This window comes from Triturus cristatus, chromosome 4_1 (assembly GCF_964204655.1).
Source record: "Triturus cristatus chromosome 4_1, aTriCri1.1, whole genome shotgun sequence".
Classification (NCBI taxonomy): Eukaryota; Metazoa; Chordata; class Amphibia; order Caudata; family Salamandridae; genus Triturus; species Triturus cristatus.
In genome coordinates this window covers 1,229,008,204-1,229,030,091 of record NC_140585.1, presented here as the reverse complement: position 1 = coordinate 1,229,030,091, position 21,888 = coordinate 1,229,008,204, and the positions used below count along the sequence as shown (strand labels likewise).

At 49.6% G+C, this 21,888-nt stretch overlaps 1 protein-coding gene across 4 annotated transcripts in view; it reads right to left on the bottom strand.

The window, feature by feature from the left end:
* The window catches only part of R3HDM2 (R3H domain containing 2), a 761,481-nt gene that overhangs the window by 144,430 nt on the left and 595,163 nt on the right, over nucleotides 1-21,888 (bottom strand). For all 4 annotated transcript variants that reach the window (XM_085654624.1, XM_085654627.1, XM_085654622.1 and 1 more), the window contains one exon: nucleotides 19,733-19,902. In XM_085654624.1, coding sequence (XP_085510750.1) covers nucleotides 19,733-19,902 — 170 coding nt within the window. The remainder of the gene's footprint in view (nucleotides 1-19,732; nucleotides 19,903-21,888) is intronic.

Sequence of the window (21,888 nt, the reverse complement as noted above, 5' to 3'; positions counted from 1 at the left end):
GAGTGCCACTCGAGGCCAAAAGCATCTCCGAGCAACAGCCCCCTTGAAAACTCTAGTGTGCACAACTGCTGACTGTGCCTTCTCTGCAGTGGCAAACAGACCTAAACAAGGCACGCCCCACTCTTAAAATAGACCTTGCATCACCTCAAGATGGAAACACCATTCGTGATCTGCTATGCATTGGAATCTGAATTGCGCTGCCCTGGTATTCAGAGAGCATGCCAGGTGTTGAACCACCAGCGAGATACCCTGGTGTTCCAGTCAGGTCCAGAGATGCAGAGGCTTCTAACAAAAGGGTCCACGACCCCACCCCACCTTGCTTGTTGCAGTATTACATGGTGGTGGTGTTGTCCATGAACACCCTGTACTAGCTTTCCCTTGATAAAGGGTAGAAAGGCATTAAATGCCAAGCAAGTCATCCAAAGCTCCAACAGGTTTATGTGGAGTCCTCTGATCTTCACCTCCCTCAAAGGGCCGCCACAGCCAGGGAGTGATGCGTCTGTCACTACATTCAGTTCTGGCTGGGGAAGGGATAAGGTCTGCCGATGAACCAATTGTGGTTCGTCAGCCACCACTGCAAATCTGTTAAAGTTCCCTCCAAGGTCTGCATTCTGTCAAAGAGAGTGCTCTGATGCTGCGCTCATTGGAAATTCAAGTCACACTGAAGAGTCTGCAAATGCCAGCGAGCATGCTTCACTAGCAGGATGCTGTGAGGCCATGCAGCCTCAGAGTCTGCCTTACTAATACCCAGCATAGAGGCTGAAACATCAGTATCATAACCTGAATATCCCGGACTTGCCATTTGGGAGAATAAGCCAGAAACTGTACTGTGTCCAGAACATAGACGATGAAAGGGAGACTGGTGCAACTTCTGCATGTTGCTAGTGAACACCAGCAGGTGCAGGAGGTTCGCTGTAGTCTGGAGGCAGGAAATGACTGCCTGGGGTGAGCCCACCTCCACCAGCTCATAGTCGAGGTAGGGGAAGACTGGAACTCCAGACCAGTAAAGGTGTGCTGCAACCACCATCATCACCTTGGTGAACACCCGAGGGGCCCTGGAGAGGCCAAAGGGGATTACGGCAAGTTGAAAGTGCTCTTGGCCCATCGTGAACCGTAAGGAACATCTGTGGGCGAGTAGGACGAGGCTGTGAAAATACCCGTCCTGCAAGTTCAACACCACCATCCAGTCTACTGGATGCAGGGCAGACATGAGTTAATCTAGAGTGAGCATTTTGAATTTCTCCTGTTTGAGAAATAGATGAGAAGGTGCAGGTAGAGTATAGGATAAGGTCATTTGTTCTTCTTGGGTACCAGAAAATAACATGAATAGCAAACACTACCTACTTCTGATGCTGGTACCCTCTCTATAGCTCCCTTGGTCAAGAGAGCAGACATTACCTGGCAGAGTAAGGAAAGATGGTCCTCCGTCAACAGTCGTAAGAAGGTGGCATGGGTGGAGGGGTAGCCAAAAAGGGGCTAAAGTAGCCCCTTTGTACAATTTGTACCCAGGTCTGATGTTATAGGAGCAGGTGATGGTGTATCCTGCCGCCCACTGGTTGCCCATGATGGAAGGATATGATATGAAATATATTTGTAGAGCTCTGGCTACCTGTCCCATGTGGTCTGGGGGAACAGCAGCCTCAGCCAAGATAATTTGTGAAAGCTTGCTGGCCATTGTGGCTGGAATGGTATTGACTGCATGTGACAAGGGGCACCTGGGCCTTAGCCCTGGAGCCCATAAAGTGATGTAGCACAGAGTCCACCTTCTCTCTGAAAAGATCGGTGCCATCAAATGAAGTGTCCATAAGCGATGCTTAGACATCCTCATAAGAACCAGTAGTCCTCTGCCAGGTGTGGCGCCTAAGGGTCACTGATGAAGAAATCACTCTACCCAGCGAGCCGTTCATGTCCAGCCCACAACGAATGGCGAATTTTGCTGCATCCCTCCCGTCGGCAATAGCCTCAGAGTATGGCTTGGGCCTCATACAAGACTATCGGCAACACTTGTGCAACAGAATTCCAAATGGTGTGGGACTAACGGCCCACGAGGCACACAGTGTTTACCAACCGCAGTGCTAGGCTGGTGGAAGAGAACACTCTTTCCAAATGTATCCAGCTTCTTGGGTTCCCTATCCAGTAGAGTGGAAGGGAATACACCAGGGTTGATTAAGGAAATGGAGGCCTGGACCACTAAGCTCTCTGGAGTGAGGTGCTGGGTGAGAAAACTGGTGTCACCCGAAGTGGGGTGGTGGCAGCGGGCAACAGTCATGTGTACAGGAACTCCTGTGCAGGTCATGGACCAGGCCCGAGACATCAGTGAGGGCTTCATTAAAGGGGGAGCAAGGGTTCCTGAGCAGGCAGTCTACGGCTGAACCACCTCTGTTTTGACGTTAGTCTTGACAGCCACTGAGGACAACTGATGATCCAAGACCTCAGCCGCTTCACACAACACCATAGCAAAAGAGGCCCCCCTCCTCCATAGCCACAGTAGGAGGGGAGACCAAGCCAGTGTCAAGAGAGGGGTCTAACCCACTGGCATCTGCCAGATCCTCAAACTAGGTGTCCTTGATATAATCCAATGGGTGGCCATATTCTTCAGGGTCATCATACCCCTCCTGTTCGTTCCATGTACCAGGCCTGTCGAAGACCAAAGGCCCCGGCCCAGAAGGCATGGCTCCAGACAGATGTTGGTCCCGCTCCATGTCGGAGAGGTCGCTCCGGCAAAATTGAGAAGGCGATCCTGATTGGGGTTCAGCAGAGGCGCAGGGTCTGGAGTGCCAATGTTCCCTCATCTTGTTCGAGGAGGTGGTCTGCAGAAAATAGGAGGACCTCTTAATATTCTTAGATTTCAGCTTTTTATGTGACTTACCCGATGACGACAGCGACAATGACCATTGTGAGCGGTCCCGGGACCTTCCATGCAACTGGGATCTTGATCATGGCGGGGGTATCCGACGACTAGGAGCTTGAGGAAGTGCTCCCTAAGCACCTTCAGGTGTACGGTGCAGCAATCTTCGCAAGCCTTCAAGTCATGGTCTTTCTTGAGGTATCAAAGACACACCAAGTGGGGGTCTGTCACAGACAGCCGCATGTGACAGATGCCACATGGTTTGAATCCAGCCGTTTTTTTGTGGGGGACTTACCTTCATACCAGGAGAGAAGAATTTCTCAAAAAAGTGGTTGACAAAAAGTAGAAAAATGCCCCTTAAAAAGTGACTGTGGGGTATCTCTTCACAGAAAGAACGGATGTCAGTGTGCAGAGGTGGCACCTATATAGGCACCTCATACATCACTTGAGGAGCCAAGCTGCACACCACCACCTACTGGTGTGCAGGGGTACTGCTAGAAAAGTTCCAGATCCAGTCTGACCCTTGGATCCTAAGGTAAGGATTCTGCGTCTAAAAGTCTATCAGATTTATGTGCTGTTGGGTGACCTGGTATGAATCCAGACTGGTCCGGTAGAACCAGTTTGTGCAGTAATGGTATTAATCTGGCCGCTAATATTTTAGCAAAAATGTTCTTCATATGGATAAGCGATAGTGGACTATATGACCCACATTTCTATGTGGGCTGACCTGGTTTCATTAATGTAACCACTATTGCTTCACATACTTTCGGGGGGAGCTCACCCTTTAGGACCACTTCACTGTACATTTTTAGCGAATAGAATTGCCGAGAGTTCAGAGTATTCTTTATAAAACTCTCTAGTCAGCCCGTCCCTTCCAGGTGCCTTACCAGACCCTGGTATTTTTGATATGGACCTTTGTAAGTTGGGAGCATAGTAGTCTTCTTTTGTGAGACTTGACCTAGGCCACTGTGGCAGCAGCGAGGTAACGGTTGATGTCTGTTGAGATCCATACAGTCTGGTGTAATCCACGAAAGTCGATAGAATGTCTGGCGAGTAGTGGAGTATGTCCCCCGTCACCTTTAATTGAAACAATGTGGTCTGCTGCCTATTTGGGTTTAAGACGGCTGGTCCGTGTGTGCCCTCGGCATTCTCCTTCTCCATATAACCTGGCAGCTCCATATTTCCTTGACAGTACTTCTCTCTCGTCTTCCTCCCTATATTTCAAAAGCATGCATTGTTGCTCGCTCGTTGGCGGTGTCTGGTGAATGGGACCTCATTCTAATGTAGCCAAGTCTTGCCCGGATGGATTGCAAAATGCCCTGGCCTTTGGCAGTACACTTGCACTGGATCACCACCTTAAGGGCTTCTTAGACCATTCCCTGGCCCCGCACAGAGTGCTTGTTTAACTCAAAATAGACCAAGCTGTGTCTGAGCTCCTCTCTACAGGTACTGTTGAGCAACATCGATGGCACAAATCTCCAGCTTGCATCCTGACGCAGGTAGCTTGGGCAACTGAGTGCTAGGACCACCGATGAGTGTCCCGAATGTGTACAGGGGAGATGTTCGACTGTCTCAGTCCACCCTGCTGTGTGTCTGGATCCCAACCAGTAATCTAATCTAGAGGACGAAACATGCACTGCTGGGTGGAAAAAGTATTTTTGTTTTTCATTATTTAGAACTTTCCATAAATCCAACAAGTCGTGGTGCTGAACAGCTCTCAATGATTCTGTTCTCATCACAGGCTTCTGTGTATCTCAAATATTGGTGCTATCTAGTTTGCTGTCAAGTGTGACACTGTGGTCTCACCCCAATATGATACTCAGCGGGTTGAGTTTGCTGCATTGTTCTAGGACCTTAATGAACAAGCTGAGGACATCCTGATTCGGGTCATATGTGCTCACTATGGTAACATGAATGTGATTCAGAATCCCCAGGAACTCTGTAGGAAGCTTGCTCTTTATATGGTGGACCAAATACAGTGACACTGTGTAAAGAGACCAGGCAAACCTAAAACGAATTAGAGCGGCACACGACACCACAAATACTTTCTTTTGTGTTAGTGTGGGCAAGCAGTTAAGCATATTGGAGGGTAGTGCTAAGCATTCATTGCACACACAAAGGCAGTAAGTGAGACCACACTAAATAAAGGAGACCAACATCAATTTATAAAAATAACACATACTTTTATAGGAATTTAGCCAAATATCCTATAGGGGAAAAACATGCACTGCATTCGGGCACTTCACAACGACTCACAGGATCAATCTCCTGGACTTAAGGTGAGTTTGGGGCACGGTCCAAGACCACACCAACTGGCCACCTCAGGTGGCTCTGGGGCGTTCAGGGGCAGAGGTGTGTTGCGGTGTCTGGTGTCCTATTCACGTTAATTGGGAATGGTCCGGTTACAAAGAGGCTGCAAGATAGAACGGGGAGACCAGTCAGGCTCAACCAAGAAGGGACTCAGGTCTCTCGATGCTCAGGGAAGTGGGGGCACCTTTGGTCCTCTTCTCCTCGAGGCAGGGTGGCCGGGTGCAGAGATATTTTGAGGCTACAGGTTTTCGTGGCCGGAGACACTTGCTGTAGAGGGGACCTGCACGAAGAGGATGCAGGTGGCATCAGTGAGTCCACTGTGGGCAAACCCAAGGCGCGCTTTGTCTCTGGAGGGTTTGGGGACCATGCTGGTACAGTTGACCCACTTCAACTCAAGCTAGGGGGCACAAGTGCAGTGATGCCTTTTGGTGTCAGGTTAGCGGCAGTCTGGAGACCTCACAGTTCTTTTGGAGTGGGAAATGGGCTTCCTACATATGCCCTATTGTCCTTTACAATGCCAATAGCTCTAACTCTAGCAAATGTGAGATCAAATGCATTTCCAATGCTTTTTCTCTTTGTCTGAGGTGGGTCTCTTGCAGAAGTGGTATAGCTAGAAGGTGCCTTGTGGCATACGCTAACACATGGTGGAGAAGTGTGGCTCAATGATTAGAGCGGCAGACCCTGATGCAGAGGTCTAGCCCGGGACAAGGGTTCAATTCCCCGCCTCGGCGGGTCTTGGGCTTAAAATTCCACGGACCTGATAATTCTTGCCTCGGTGCCATTCTAATCGTGGAGTCCCACTCTGCAACTCTGGGCAATAGCTTGCTTAATCTCCACAACGGCCCCCACAACGCTAAGGATGCCTGGCCTTCACCTTGGGGGTGCCCAGGAGTGGACGCCTCACAGGGAAAAGCCAGGATGGGTTCCACAGCGGTATTCGTACAAGCGCCGAGAGGCCTCCGGGTAGTCGTGCGCTATACAAGTATCCATACATTTACACATTTACATTTGGTGCGTCTTACCCCACCTCTCCATGATAGAGTATCATATTTAAGAAGAACATGTCAGGCTCTCTGCGTGTAATGAGTGACCCAGCTGCATTAAAACATATGTAATTTTCTAACAACCCTAGCCCCCCCCCCCCGCTCATGCCGAGTCCCCACTGTCCAGCCTTTACCCCACTCTCCCAAATATTATTAAACACAATATCCCCTGGCCCCCATCTGAAACTAAGTGATTTTGCATCAGAGGCGAGCCGAGAAAACGTGCGATGCCAGTTGCCATTAAGTAGCTAGTCCTGTCGTCCTGTACATTACAGTAAATACTCACTGCCCTTTTGATAAGACTGTGGTACAGTTACATAATACTAGCCAGATCAAAGTGCCTTCAACGTCATCAGAGCTAATAATGCTTGTATTGTACATTACCCTTGGGCAAGTATATATCCCTACCAAGTCCCGAGTATCTCTACCAGTAGTTCCATGGTCGCTGCACTTGCGGGTTCAACAGCTCACTCAGCACAACCTCATGTTGGTAACATTGCATCTTTGAGTACAGCTGTGTGCAGTCAATGAAGGGCAGATGTTACTCCACGTTGCTGAAGCTCAGCATGGTGGTGGCTGCCTGCTACACTGTGATGTTTGGCAATGCTGCTTAAAATGTTTATTCCGAAATGCTGCCGCCACTTGGGGATCAGAGATGAGATGAACTTTGTCAACCAAGGTGAAGCGAAGCTGTTATAGCATAGGGTACCCTACATCTATCTCACTTAGATTTTTCTAAATAAGTGCACATTTGCATCAGACCTCTTGCACATTCTGTGTGTGGACAGGATAGAATGCCAGACCTGTTCCTTCATGTGTTATGTCCTTTCTTTCTCTTGCCATCGCTATGCCTGTAGTAGAGTATTGGCCAGGATGGACTGCGGATGGGCACCTAGATCAGGCAGAGGGCCCATGGTGTGATGCGCTCTTTCACCACAAACGACAGGTATGCATGACCAAACACCTCAAGAAGCAGATTCCCTACGAGTTTCTGTAGGAAAACTGGGTTTTTGTTGCAGTAGTCCCCCTACCTTTTGTCTGGTATTTGATGCAACGTTGACTGAAATGCACTGGGTTCCTGCTAACCAGGTTCCCAGTGCCAGTGTTCTTTCTCCAAAACAAGTTCACTGGTCAATTGATCCCCAAATAGACCGGGCCTTTAGCACCTCTGTAAGTCCCTAGTAAATGGTACCCCTGGCACCGAGTCCATAGGTACTAAAGTTGAAGCATATATTGTGCCACTTTAAGGAATCACAGCACCAAACTCATGCAGACAGCCACTGCAGGCTGCGTGACAAGATGTTCTAAAAACTGAAAACACGACATGGCACACGCCTGTGTGCCATGTCCCCTAACACTAAATGTAATATTTGTTAGGTACTCCTACAGCAGGCCTTACAGCCCTGAGGCAGGGTGTATTACATTACAAGTGAGAACATATCTGCATGAGCAGATATGCCCCTGTGCTGGCTAGCTCAATTACTGACCGTACAAGTGAAATGGGAAAGCTATCTAAAGGCAGGTACAGGGCACCGGTCAAAATGAGTTTCATAGCTACATAATGGCTTCACTGAAACCTATGGTATTTGGCATTCAACACCTTGTATTAATAAACCCACACTTATTCCAGTGATGGACTTAATACATGCACCCAGAGTATACCTTGGAGATAACCCCTGAAAACCTACCAGCCTCTAGTGTGTGGCTCACTGGTCCTGTCCAGCCTGTCACCACAGATGTGTTTCTGACCCCCGGGAGGTGAGAGCCCACACTCTGAGGTCGGAAACAAAGCCTGCTCTGGCAGGAAGTATGGTCACCTCCTCCAAATGGGAGGACTAGTAATCTGCATATAAAAGCAGGAGGCTTCAAAGTCCTCCACCGCCTGTGATATGCAACAATGGCTTCCCCCAGACCGGGGAAACGCCACCCCTGCCCAGGGCCCACGCCACCCCCTCCCCAGGGCCCATTTGGCACCATGACAGGCAGGATAAAATAGCTAACCAAGAGGCGTGTGATCCTCAAGCTAGTACCACCCCTAAGGTGGGCTACCTGAAGTGAACACGATTAGGAAAATTCCAGCATCTTGGTTTCTGGTGGAATTAGGTCCTCTGAGTTAGGGTTATGCCCACTTGCCATACAGAGGGTGCATTCACCCGAAAGGTAGATAGCCCACTGGCTAATACCTGGAATTCCCTGTAAAGTCCCTAAATACAAATGAGCGCTAGGTGGCGCTAACCAAGATGGCCGCACCGATGTGAGGCTCCTTGATGCTTGACCCCTCGCATCCAACCTGCATCCGTTAACGCTGTCCTAGGTGCGATCCAGTGGTCACTGCTTGGAGAGGAGCTGCTGCACTACCCCCGGTGCGATTTCTGGCCGATTTTAAGCTCCCGGAGCAGAGATAGGAGGTCCGTTGGCTGCACCGGTGAGAGGGACGCACCCGGCCGGTTCCACGGCCGGCACAGCGAGCTACGTGCGCCCGCGGCGCACAACGAGGTGCGAAGGCCGTGTGACTGGCAGCGGCCGGCCTTTCATCGCGGAAGCCTGCGGAGGGGAGCCCGCGCTCTTAACGGACCTCAAGTGAGTTGGGGGGGGCGGCGGCTGGTGAGCGCCCCCAAAGCTGCCAGGGGGTGGAAGCCCCAGAACTGTACCGGGGAGGCCCGGTCCTACGGGCGGATCGGCCCGAGCGGTGCGGGCCTGAACGAGTGGCCGGATCCGGCTTTGCCGTCGCTGGCGCCCCCTCTCCGCCTACGCTGCCAGCTGCGGATCCACGCCAGCCGGCTCCCCCTGGCCCCCATCCTCCTATTCTGGGCACCCGACGGGGGAACTCTTGTCTGGGCGATCCCCGAGGCGGGGACGTCCCACCGGACCCTGAGGGCAGACGCCGCACACGGGGCTGCGGCGCTTCCCGGGCGCAGCCGGCGGCGGCCTGTGGGAGATGCCGCGACGGGCCTAGCGGACGCTGGAGACCACTCTTGTCCTGTGCCACTGGCCGGGAGGCGTTGCCGGCGGGAGCGCCCCTCTCCCCCCCCCTCGAACTGTGCCCATCTTGACCAGGCAGGGTGGCCCCCGGCACTGCTGTTGGACGGACGGGGGCGCCCCCTGGCCCTTGCGCCCATGGGGGTCCAGCTGTCTGCCCCGGGCCGAAGGTGGATGCGCAGTGGACCCACTGATTGGGAGAGGCCTGTGGGCCGGGACGGGCAACAGTGATTCGACGGCCCGGGAGCGGCGCCTCAATGGATGACCACCACGTGTGCGGACTACAGCGAGGTGCCTGCGGCGAGGTGAGAGAGGCCCAGCCCGTGCCATACCGGGGAGGTGGCGTGCCCGACAGACTCTGGGCCCTCCCTCAGTGGGGATCAGATGTACCTCTACCCTTCCCCTCTCCTCGATTTCTCAGTCCCAGGCCCTGCGCCAGAGGCCTTTTTGCCTGGCGGGCGAGGACCGCCTGGCGGTCCGCCACACCAAACCTCAAGCCCGGCACATACTCCCCGGGGGCCACCATGGGCAAGGAAAAGGGCCCCAAACCACCGACAACGTCCCACCAAACAAAGGTCGACCAATTTGCGAACTCGGACCCGCCGGGTGCGGGCCGAGGGGCGGCGACGGCTCCAAACAAAGACTTGGCCATAATCCTCCAGGCCATCGATGCCTCCCGCACATCCTTGGAGGGGATGGTTGGGGAGGTGAAGACGGATGTTACACTCCTGCGGCAAGACCTCCGCAACGCCACGGCCCGCATTACGGAAACGGAATCCCGGATCTCGACGGCGGAGGATGACATCCGCCAGCTACAGGACCAGGTCCGAGAGCTCACGACCCATTCCAAGGAGCTGCATTGGCGAGCAGAGGACGCCGAAAACCGAGCCCGCCGCAACAACCTTCAACTGGTGGGCCTTTCCGGAGGGGGTTGAGTCAGACTGAGCCGACGACTTCCTGGACGCTTGGTTCAAGTCCTGGATGCCGGCAGCTGGTTTGTCCACTTGGTTCGTGGTGGAGAGGGCGCACCGGTCCTCAATTTCAGAGACAGAGACGCTATCCTACGGGAGGCGCGGGTGAGCGGCCCCTTGACTTTTAACAATCACACCATCATGATCTTCCTGGACTACACCCGGAAGGTCCAGGAGCAACGCCGCTCCTACGCGGAGGTGAAGCAAAAGCTGCGATCCCTGGGCCTCCAGTACTAACTCCAGTTCCCGGCCCGCCTCCGCGTGGTCTTCCAGGGCAAGACGTTGTTCTTTGACACTCCCAGGGCGGCCTGGACCTGGCTTACCGAGGAAAGACCTATGCGCCAGCCCGGACGGGTGTCGCCCAATACTGCGCTCCAGGGCCGCGATGCAACTGGGCCCCTACGACCACGGCGCAGGAAGCGCACGCACTCCCGGCAACGCCGAGGCGCGGCGGCCAGGACCCGGTCCTCGAGCCTGTCCGGAAGAAAAACGAGAGACTCATCTGCCTCGTCTGGGACATCATCTCATGCAGCTGGGGGATCTCGGCGCCATCTGTCGCCTCTGCCGGATAGGTCTCCGACCCCCCTCAACACGCAAATAACCTGTCAGACCTCTCTCGCAGCCCTACTATATGACTTTCTCTTTGTTCTCTGTATCCACAGGGGGAGGCGGCGACCCTGCCCGGTGGTGGAGGGCTCTGCAGTCTCCCGCTTTCGCGTAGAAACCTAGGACAGGACACTGGAATCCGTACTTCAGGAGGGGTCCACCACGCTCTTTACACCCGAGCGCTCATGCTTGGGGCCTTGTAATGGTTGGTTAAAGTTAGGGCGACAGATGCTTCCTTTCTCGAAGTGTAGGGTGGGGGGGTCGGGGTTAGGTTTTAGTTGGCTGTTCCTCCTTGGGAGGGTGTTTTGTTTGGTTTGTGTTTGTTCTCCAATGGGCCTCTCATGCAGCACCACACCACAAGTGGGGATTGCCGTTTGCGGCACGCTTGAGGGTCGGCCGATCAGCTTCCTGTCGCTCTACGCGCCGCCCACCGGGCTGTCTCAGGCTTTATCCCATGTCGCATCTCTGCTGGCAACTCTCCCGCCGGGCACTATTGTTATTGGGGCGGATGTCAACGCAGTCTCGGCCCCGCAGCTCGACTTCTCGGGACCGATTTCAGACTCCCGCGCCGCACGGGCGAAGCAGCTGGCGGGTTGGGCGGAGGCTCAGGGCTTATGCGACGCGTGGCGGATTTGGCACCCGCACACGCGTCAATACACTCCTACTTCGGCCGCCCACCACACTCATGCCCGCATTGACGCGATCTTCGTCCCCCCCGCCGATTGTGTAGGCATCCAGGACATCCGCATCCTCCCCAGAGGGATATCTGATCACTCTCCGGTCCTCCTGGGTCTGGGCCCCCCGCCCCGTGTGGCCCGCCAGATGTGGCGCTTTAACGCTTGGTTCCTCCAGGACAAGCTGCTCCGTAAGGAGGTGGGGTCCGCGCTGACGCACTATTACGGTGACAATGAAGGTTCGGTCTCCTCGGCCGGCACCCTGTGGGAGGCCTGTAAGGCAACCATTAGGGGGGCTGCCAAGGCGCACGTGGTACGGCACCGCCAGACGCAACTGCAGCAGCTCACCGCCTGTGAGGTCCGAGCGCTGCGACTGGGGCAGTCTCTTTCCGAGTCCGGGTATCTGGCCGGGACTCGACAACTGCGACTTCTGCGTGATGAGATTCGCCAACGGTCGATTGACGCAGCCAAGCTCCTCTGGCAATCCTCGCTGGCGAGGGTGTACGGGTGGGGCGATAAGAACGGTGCGCTGCTGCATCGGCTGGCCACTTACCCCAGGGCGTCGCGCATCATCCCGGCGGTTGCCGACTCCGATGGCGTGCTCCAATCCCCCTCCGTGGCGATAGCGGTCCGACCCAGCCTACAGAGTGGAATTAGAGGACCTGGGTTTCTCACCTATTTAGGACCGCCTGTACGGCGCCCCCGTCCCCGCCTCCTGCCCAGACATCACCAAAGCGATCTTCCTGGCTTGGCGAGCGGCGCTTCGCCACACCTGGTGGACCGGGAAACTGACTCGCGCCACCCCCCTCTGGCACGGGACATGGTTGCGGGGCGTTGCGGAACTGGAGGGCTTTCGGTCATGGGATCTACTCAGCATTTCCCAGCTGGGAGATGTCTGGCGGGGGGGACGCATGTGCTCATACCCAGAATCTCCCTCCACTCATCCCAATTTTATAAGTACCTCCAACTGCGACACGCCATACGCACTTACACCCCACTGGACATTAGGCTGCCGGACCACAGCCCCCCGGAGGCTCAAGTCATGCTGGGCAACCTGGGGAGGGGGGGTATTTCCAGGATATACTGTTCTCTTATTAACAATACCCCATGTCCCGGGAAGGCCTCAAGGAACGATGGGAGGGGTGGGTGGGTCCGCTGGACGAGGCAGACTGGCGGGATGCCCTTATGGCCCCCAGGCTGGTGACGGCCTCCGCCAAACTGAGGCTTATTCAAATGTATTACCTCCACACTGCCTACCTCACTCCGGCTCGCCTGCACCGTGCGGGCCTCTCCGCTGACGCAGCTTGCCCCTGTTGGGGCTTTGATGCCGGCCGACTTCATCCATATGGTGTGGTCTTGTCCGGAACTGGGGGGCTATTGGAGGGGCATAGAAGCCGAGCTTACGGAGGTCTTGGGGTGGGAGGTGCCACATGACCCTCGACACACCCTACTGGGCGTCACTGAGGGCCTGGACGGCACACGCTCTGAGAAGTTATTCCTCACGACAGCGTTAATGGTAGCGAAACGTGACATTGCAGCGGCATGGAAGCAACCGCAGCCGCCTAGCGTGGCCAAATGGAGCACCGGAGTGGACTGGTGTGCGACACAGGAACGGACTCTCTATCAGGCAAGGGGCTGCCCAAAGAAATACCGAAAGGTCTGGGGGAAATGGTTGGGCAATGTACCATGAGCGAGCTGTTCGGGGGGGGGGTGGGAATGTGGCATGTTCTCATGCTATGTTGTTGCACGATGGTGGTTCGAAAGGCTCAAAGTTTTTATGTTGTATCACTAAAAACAATAAAAACTTGTTTATCAAAAAATAAAAAAGTCCCTAAATACAGAATTTAGGCAGCACCCCTGATGCCAGGTCCTCAGATTCAACGGACCAAAAGAATTAGTGAACTGAAGTCTGCTGACTCAAGAACAGAAAAGCACGACTGACTTGATGCCAAACCTGCGAGCCTGCCTGCTGCACCTGACCCTTGTGGAGAAACAGACTCATCCTGCCACCGTGCATACTCCAAGAAACCCAGAGCTGCCAAACCCAGAGGGCAGCCACTGCTTCGCAAATCGCCACAGAAATCCCTTGGAGCACAGGAGCTACTCCCCTTCAGCTGCAGGCACCAAAAGAAGCAAGGTCCGGTTTACCGGCATGCCACTCCTTGGGACTAACAACGCTGCAGTTGCGCAGGACGAGACCACCATGCTACTACAGGTCAGATCCATCCTCCCTCCAAGTGTGGGGACGCCAGGACCGACCGGAGCCACACAGTATCAATACATGCAATACCAAACTCCTTGCAGCGGCCAAGACTTGTTGCGTCAGCCATGACACCAATGCCAAGGAACAAACAACTGGCATGTAGAGGGACTTCAGGAACAGTTAGAGTCACATTGTGAGTGGCCCAGCTGTCCTGTTTGCCCCACTTCAGCATACAAAAAAGATAAAAAGAGTGCCCCTGACCACTGCCACCAGACACCTCAAAGTGCCTCTGTGCCCCACAGCAAAAGTATGAGGGAGGTGGCTGTGCCCACGGTGTACTGAGACCCACAAGAGCTGAGCCCATCCTTAGATCTTACCAGACTGGACTTTATCACCGCCTACAGCTTCTTTCTGCAGGTCCCCTCCAACCACAAGTGACCCCAGCACGCATCCTGATGCTGAAAGACACCCAAGCCCCACAGCCCGAGGAGAAGCGGGCCAACGGTGTCCCTACATGCGCAAGTATCTCAAGGGTCAAGCCCCCCTATGGGTTCACCTGTACTGGCCCCCATCCACGCTTCCAACCTCTTTCTAACTGGACCGATCTCTATTGAAGTGAATGGGACACCCAAACGATGCAACACACCTCTGCACCCGGATGGCCCATAGCCCCCTGAGGTGACCTGTTGGTGTGGCCCAGGACCTTGCCCCATACTCACCTCAAGTCCCAGAGAAGGGCCCGGTAAGTCAATGTTAAGTGCCCGAATACAGTATATGTTCCCCCCTTCCACCCAGGATAACATTACTGCTCCAGAAATCGCACTGTCAACTTTTGAAATGCATAAAAATTGCTAGCTTGAAAAGTACTTACCTGATAGCGATAATCTTGGTATCTAAATTCATACAAAAAGAAGTGTTATTTTAATGTACTGGTGTCGGATTTCATTACTGAGTGCGTGTCTCCGTTACTGCCTTTATGCGTGCAATAAATGCTTAGCACTACCTTCTGATAAGCATGACTGCTAGCCCCCACTACCAGAAAAGAAGCATTTGGGTTATAATTTGCGCCTCTGTCAGCCAACTGGGGTTTGCCTCTACTCTTAACATAGTGTACCTCATGTTGGTCCACTATATAAAGAGCCAGCTTTCTACAGTTTCCATTTTCCCCATTGCTGTTCTCGGGCACTCCTACAATGCAGATATTGCTCCTGCAAGAGCGCTCCTCGAGGTCCTCTTCAAAAAGCTTATTATTAATACAGACTTAAACAGAGAATGCTGGTGAAGAAAAAAACAAACAAGAAGGCAGATAGGGATGCTAAATAAATCTTTGCATTAGTCACTGCTAAGCCCTCCTATGAAATTATCGTGGAACCCCAGAAAGCCAAGACTGTAATAGCCTTCAAACTCATACCACTTAATAAGCTTGTGCCAGTGACTCACATAAAAGGATTTTGTGGCTAGTTTCTTGGCAGTCGAGATGACTTCCACAAGCCGAAGCAGCAGGCATAAAGACTAATTGGCACAGATCAATCTCCACACGTGCAGCCATAGCATTTGGTCATTAAGATGGAGCCTGGCCACCCTGCTGCAAGATCAGATCGACCAGGTACAGGAGAAGGGGCCCCCTCAACAGCTTTCTTCCAACAAATCAACATTCAAAATCCAAATCGCCAAGTCTGGAGCAATCAGGATCAGCAGTGCTCAATCGCCTTGCCCCTTTTTTATAGCACTCATGACAACATTGAAATTAACTAAAATGCAAAAAAGCAAGTCTCCCTGACCAACATCCCCCACAGATGCTTCCTATGTTGGGAGATTATTCTACTGTTGCTAGAGCCTTACAATGGGACATTTTCCCTATTCGTAGCATGCCTCACAGGCACTTTCAACATGAGTCGATACTCTGATTCGTAACCTCACACCTGTCTGTTGATGTAATGGATGGTGGTGGTAGTGTTGTTCGACAGAAGGTGAATACCACTGCCTAAGATAGAAGAGTGGAAAACCTTCATGGCAAGATGGACTACCAGCAGCTCCAACACATTTACATTTAGGCACAGTCCTAACAAGGCTCTGTGCCATGATGTTGCACAGATTGGTGAACCAGCACAATGTGGAGGCTTTCGTAGGGTAGTCTGCAACTGTAGGAGACCAAGGGAAAGACAGACCAACAGACTGGAGAGGCAAACTGACCAGTGCAAGTGCACAAGGACCCAATCAAAACTCAGCACCCTGCGAAGTGTGAGATGAGACTTCTGCGTGCTGACTGAAGCTCAGGGTGTTCAGCACGGACTGTTCATGTCCACAGTTAGGCTGCCATTACAGCCATCCCCTTTATTGAAATACGAGAAGCAGGTGTCAGCCTAAATGGCAGAACCGTAAACTGGTATTACTGAGACCCCATTACATATTTCAGGGAGTGCCTTTTAGCAGGTAGAATCAGCAGATTAAGTTAAGCATCTCAGAGGTATCTGTACACTAACCAATGACCCTCTTCTCCCATGACATTGAGGGTTTACCAGAACTGGCTCAAGGACAGCAATAGGGACAGTACCTTGTACTTGCCCAGGACGGGTCTTGGTTGTCTGACCTTGTAGTGACCTTGACTGAGAAGTGAATGGAATACAATCCCATGAACCCATGGAGGACACCGCCACAGTACCCTTTGTTCAGCTGGACAAGACAGTCTACCTCCTGGATCAAGGTATGTGCCAAGGACCTCAACGTGGAGGAAGGAGGGCTATCCAGAGGAGGAAAAAGAAAAGGTAAAGCAAAGTTATTGCAGATTAATAAAATTATCCACTGAAGAAATTAGACTATGCCACCCGTCCCACAATACTGCAAGTTGAATGCCTGAGGGTGGTTGTAGAATCCGAAGTTTTGAGGCAGTCAAGAAAGCGAAAGGTATACAGAACTGGAGCTGCTGCTGTGACAATGGCCTCCCTTAGATTTGTCTAAAGCCAGAAAGGAGTGGTACATAAATTGGGGTGTTTGAGTAAGTTGCCAAGTTTGGCCCCACCAGGACTGCTTGGGCCTGGAGCAGCCTTAAAACTTCTCATACTGCCAGTGGAATGGTTTCCCCTGGTAGGCTAGAATCAGTGAGCATGCCACAGTTCTACTGTTTTTGAGTTGATCCATGAAGGAGTCTTCCTTCTCTCAGAACTGTAGTTCACGTTCGAAAATCCCCAAAAAATGTTGATTATCTCTTAGGCATTCAAGAGAACGCATTCAAACGTGTTGTCAGTGTTACAGTTGTGCCCATGGATCGAGCTATTATTTCCACAGAGTCCAGGTCACATTTAAACATCTGTTCAGAATAGTCCAAATCTCCACCAACTTACGACTTTTGCAATGTGAATGCCAACTCTTACACCATGCATGGACATGGTAGCTCAGAAGATAAGTTGCATTCACATTGCAAAAAACAAGGCTGACAGAAATAAAAACCTTTTGTCACAAAGTGTTAATTTTTCAAGACCATCTGTTTGGAGGGGCCTAAAAAGTAATTGAGGTACAACTGAGCAGTGGAAGCTTGTAACACCAGGCTCTCCAAAGAAGGATGTGATAAGAATTCTGGGTCATAAGCAATTTGTTTGAACTACTGGGCTAACAAACGGCTTCTCTTAGGTAACCACTACAGGCTCCATTAGTGTCTACTTGAATGACAACAGAGTTTCTGTGACTGCAGAGGAAAGCTGCAAGATCTGCCTCAGAATGTGAGGCTTTGGATCACTGGTGGTCAAAGAAAATATCCAGGGCGGTCTGACCAGACCATAGTCAGCCAGTGGAGTGGGGAGTTCTAGTTTCATCCTTTTCAATGTCAAAATGAATGGACTCCAGTAATGAGGAAGAGCCCAGTAATGGTCAGTGTCAAGATGCCAAAAAATACCCTGGGTGCAACCACTTTCTCGAACTTGCACCTTAAGAATATTCATATGGTCATAAATCTGCAGGAAGAAGCATCTATCAAAAAGGCACATTTCCAAGTCATATACATATGATTGGGTACCTCAATAGTTTGAAGTTATTCAGAAAGAGTTTGCCCTTACAATAGATTTCATGTCTAAATATTTTATTAAAAGTAATAATGTCAGAATTATTCTGTGTATGATCAAAGAAAAACCTACAATGCAGAACCAGGAATCAGAACCTGAGATCAGAACATTTAACTTGTGACCTCAGATGCACTGTCCAACCGCTGTAGAGAAAAAACACCAAACCTGTGGTTAAAGCCTGCCAATTTGTGTTCAGCATCTCAAGCTAAGCTCCATGAACAATTATGGCTGAATTATATCCCAAGATATTTATAACCGTCTACAACAGTAGTTTTTTCCTATATACCACTTTTCACTAACATGTATAGCCAAAGATTATGAGATCTGTTGTACAATACTTTCAAACCCATTTTAAGACACACAGGCTGCCAACGCTGTTGTTGAACGTTCCAGCCCAACTGGAGTTGTATCCAAGATCACTAAATCTCCATAATAACTTGTTCTCGCCATGACTGGACAGAGTTTCGGACGAAAATAATTATAGCAGCTAGTCTAGTTTTTAGATCACTTGAGCACAAATTAAATAGTAAGGCAGACACACACCAGATGTTATAGTTAAGCAAAGACTATTTGTGATAGAGCTGGCAACAAGCATAATAACCTAGCAATCGAAATATAGATGTCTCAGTATGTTAACCAGTGGTGGGAGAATGCCCAGCATCAGCATCTTTGCCTAACAATGGAACTGTCATTTCTATGATATCACTTGAAAGTCCAAACACACAATGCAGAGAGCTGTGCCACAGGAAAAATAGCTTTACTAGCTCTTAATGACTTTTGTGGATATTTTAGCTACTGGGCTCAGCTTGACTAAGACACAATAAGTGTCCGTTTTTTTAGGATCACCCCTTCTGAACAGGGAAAACAGTGATCTTCGCCACTCATGAGGTATCTCACATGTGAATCCAATACCGCTTGAAATATGAAGGTCAACATTGATGACAACCAAATTGGGTTTTCCTTGAGTCTACTAGATGTCAGATTAATTGCACATGTTTTAAGAACATAACTTTATACTTGTTACATCGAGAGAGATTACCCAATTTTAATTTTAAGGCAATATTTGCTACTCTGCATCTGCAGCTCTATTTAGACTTTCAACATGGGTGCTCTAATTTGTGATATCAATATGTTCTAATATGCGGATGGTTGAGGTATTCTCTACCATTGCAAGTAACTTTCAGAATTAGCATTATTTTTTTCAAGCGCACACCATTTTTACCCAACATTTTAAGTTAACATTAGGTTTTTGTGCTTGATTTACTTCTTCAGACAGATGTTCCTGCTTAACAGCATATAATTCAGGAGTGCCTAAACTATCCATTTTCTTTAAAGAATTTGAAGTATCTGTTGAATGAAACTTCTAAATAACCTGTATCTCTGAATCAAACCATAGCATGTGAGCGTTGCAAACTCCCTAGTAGTGCTCTCATACGGAGAATCAAGCTTCATAATGTTCAATCATAAAAGTCAAGTCACCACCACATATTCTGGATAATATATAAAATACTGACATTAATTACAAATGATCCAAAACTTAAAAAGGGTTGTTTAGCAATCCCACTTTCAATAGTGCAGTAGTTTAAATCGATTTATTTTTATTCTTTTATTTTTGGTTAACTAGATCACTGATTTACCAATGTAAACACTTGTGCAAAATTATAAGTTTTGCGGCTTATTTGCATGCATAACAAAATCAAAACAGTACTGAGAAATTGCAACATCAAGAATTGTATAATCATTAGTAGAATAGGGACTAGCACTGATTCAGGTAATCAAGGCAGGAGAACCTTTCCAATTAAAGTCTATGACACAGAGAAAGTAAAACAGGTTTTGATCTTACAGAAACCGTAGATATGCATTGGAAAGTCCATTCATTAACTGCACTGGATGCATATGGTTTAATGATCACTAAATCCTAGGACCTCAGTGCATCTCAGAAGCTCGAAATTATGGATTAGGGCAAGAAGTAAACAGGACTATTTTAGATGGTCTCAATAGTGTTTAGTTTTGAAATCTACAGATCTGCCACACACTACCTACTTGATAGGATGAAAGAGGAGTGTACTGGACCATCATGCCCTGCATTTGGTTTCCCATGTTGGTTCGTTGGTTGCTGATGAGGCTGGAGTTTTGGGATTGCTGCACACCCATCATACCCTGGTATGGCGGCTGCTGCTGCTGCTGCTGGTTAGACATCAGTGGTTGTAAACCTGCAAAGTCACAGACAGCCTGGCTTTCATGGAATTCATTTGAGGGGAAAACATTCTGATGCATTTTATGCAATACACTTTTAATGCTTCAGATAAACCATTTAAAGAAAAAGGCTGCTGAGAGTCATAGCTGCCAACAGAGACTCAACTTTGGCAAGTGTTCCAATAAACTTCCAAAGGAGAACACCATTGTGCCATCACTTTAACTATCCTTAGGTCGCACAATTACTCCATACACATTGCCAATCGCACTTCAGTCACGCACAACCTATAGATGTCCTGAGCACGAAGATAGGTATATTGGGAATGCCCTTTAACACTGGCACAAGTGCCCACTTTCCATCACATTGTTCTCTGTTCTCATGAACTTGCCAACAGTGACCAAACCACATCACTTCAAGTATTTACAATATAGGTTTCGAGTGACTACACAAAAGAGATTCCAAACAGCGTCTTTCCTTCAGGTTTGCCAGTTTAAAATGTGTACTGTTCAGAATTCAGTCATGCTGGAGCTTTCAGTGGAAATGCTCCTAACGTCCAACAATTCTTCCAATCCATCTATCCAACTGTGGTTCAGGTCAAGTTGTACCAAGAAAACACTCCTACTTAAGTAAGGTAGATGTGAGGCCATGACACTTTTTTGAAAGAGATGCAATAGTACAGCTTCCCAGGTTGATAACTTCAGTAAACAGCATCAGCCCTACCACAATACAAAGCCACTGCACTACAACTTGTAACAGTGGAGTAATGCTAGGACAATGATGTACTTCATAAAGTAGATTCTGGAAGAGTGCTATCCCAAACCTGAAGCAGCAACAGTGTAAGACTCCAGCCAAGAGTTTTTACATATGTGCACACAAACCAATGCAATCTATCCGTGCATCTTTACCTGCAATGAGAAATAGTAGTTGCTTCCACACTGACAGGGAGACGCTAAGTATTCAAGCAAAATGTCATTTAACGTAGCTAACATTGTCCAATGCGCTACTTAACAAAACAATGTGTATTATTTTTAGAACCAGCCTGGGCAGCGCATGCGCTGCTTTGCGAGGCGTGCTGTAATTAGAGTATGGAATTGAAGCTCCGCCCACACTTCCCATATTTTTAATTGGTTTGTGTTATTGGTCTTTGTAAATGCTGGCTTCTAATTGGTTAATAAGCTTGTTAGTCCCTCCTTAATACCGCCTTGTCTTCATTTGTATCCTCCCATTAGGACTGCCCCTTTTACTTCTGTTAAACGGCATGTCTTATTTCTTCTGTAAGCACTATTTTCTTTAATGAGTTTCTCCTTCTGCAGCCAAGACATGCTTTTCTGCAACATTCAGTGCACTATGCACATTTTCACTTTCCAAGCAGCCCAGGACAATGGCGGCCATTTCTTTGAAATGAAATAGGGCTTGCATTTACAAGAGTTTCAGCTATTGGCATTGTAAATTACAATGCCTATTATGCATTAGTTATCAAAACAGATTTTTACAATGCCAATAGCTTAAACTCTTGCACATGCGAGACCTATTGCATTGTAAATGCTTGTTAATTTGTTTTTACCTGGTTGCACCTTTTAAAAGACATAGAACTAGGTATGTGGCCCCTAACAGTTCTATTCTATCAAAGAGGTACAGGACTTAATTAGTATCTACACTAGCCAGTTGAGATCGTTCTCGCAAATAGAAGTTTGAGCATTACCGTGAGACTAAAGACTGAATAGAATTAAATATTATTTATTGTTCAGCAAGAGATGCAGTTGAGTTCAGAATGCCTCTATCATAACAAAAGGTCGAGCCCCACACAGAAAGGCCATTAAGAATATAAAGGTGGACTAGCTGGTGAAGTATATCTTTCTGGAGGAAAAACACAAGATGAGATGATAAACAATGCAAGCCTTATTTGCCCCCTAAAGAGCTATGGGTTTTTACACATTTAAGTCTCACAACTAAGTGTCATATGTACACATTTTAGAGATTGACTTTCACTTAGCGATTCCTA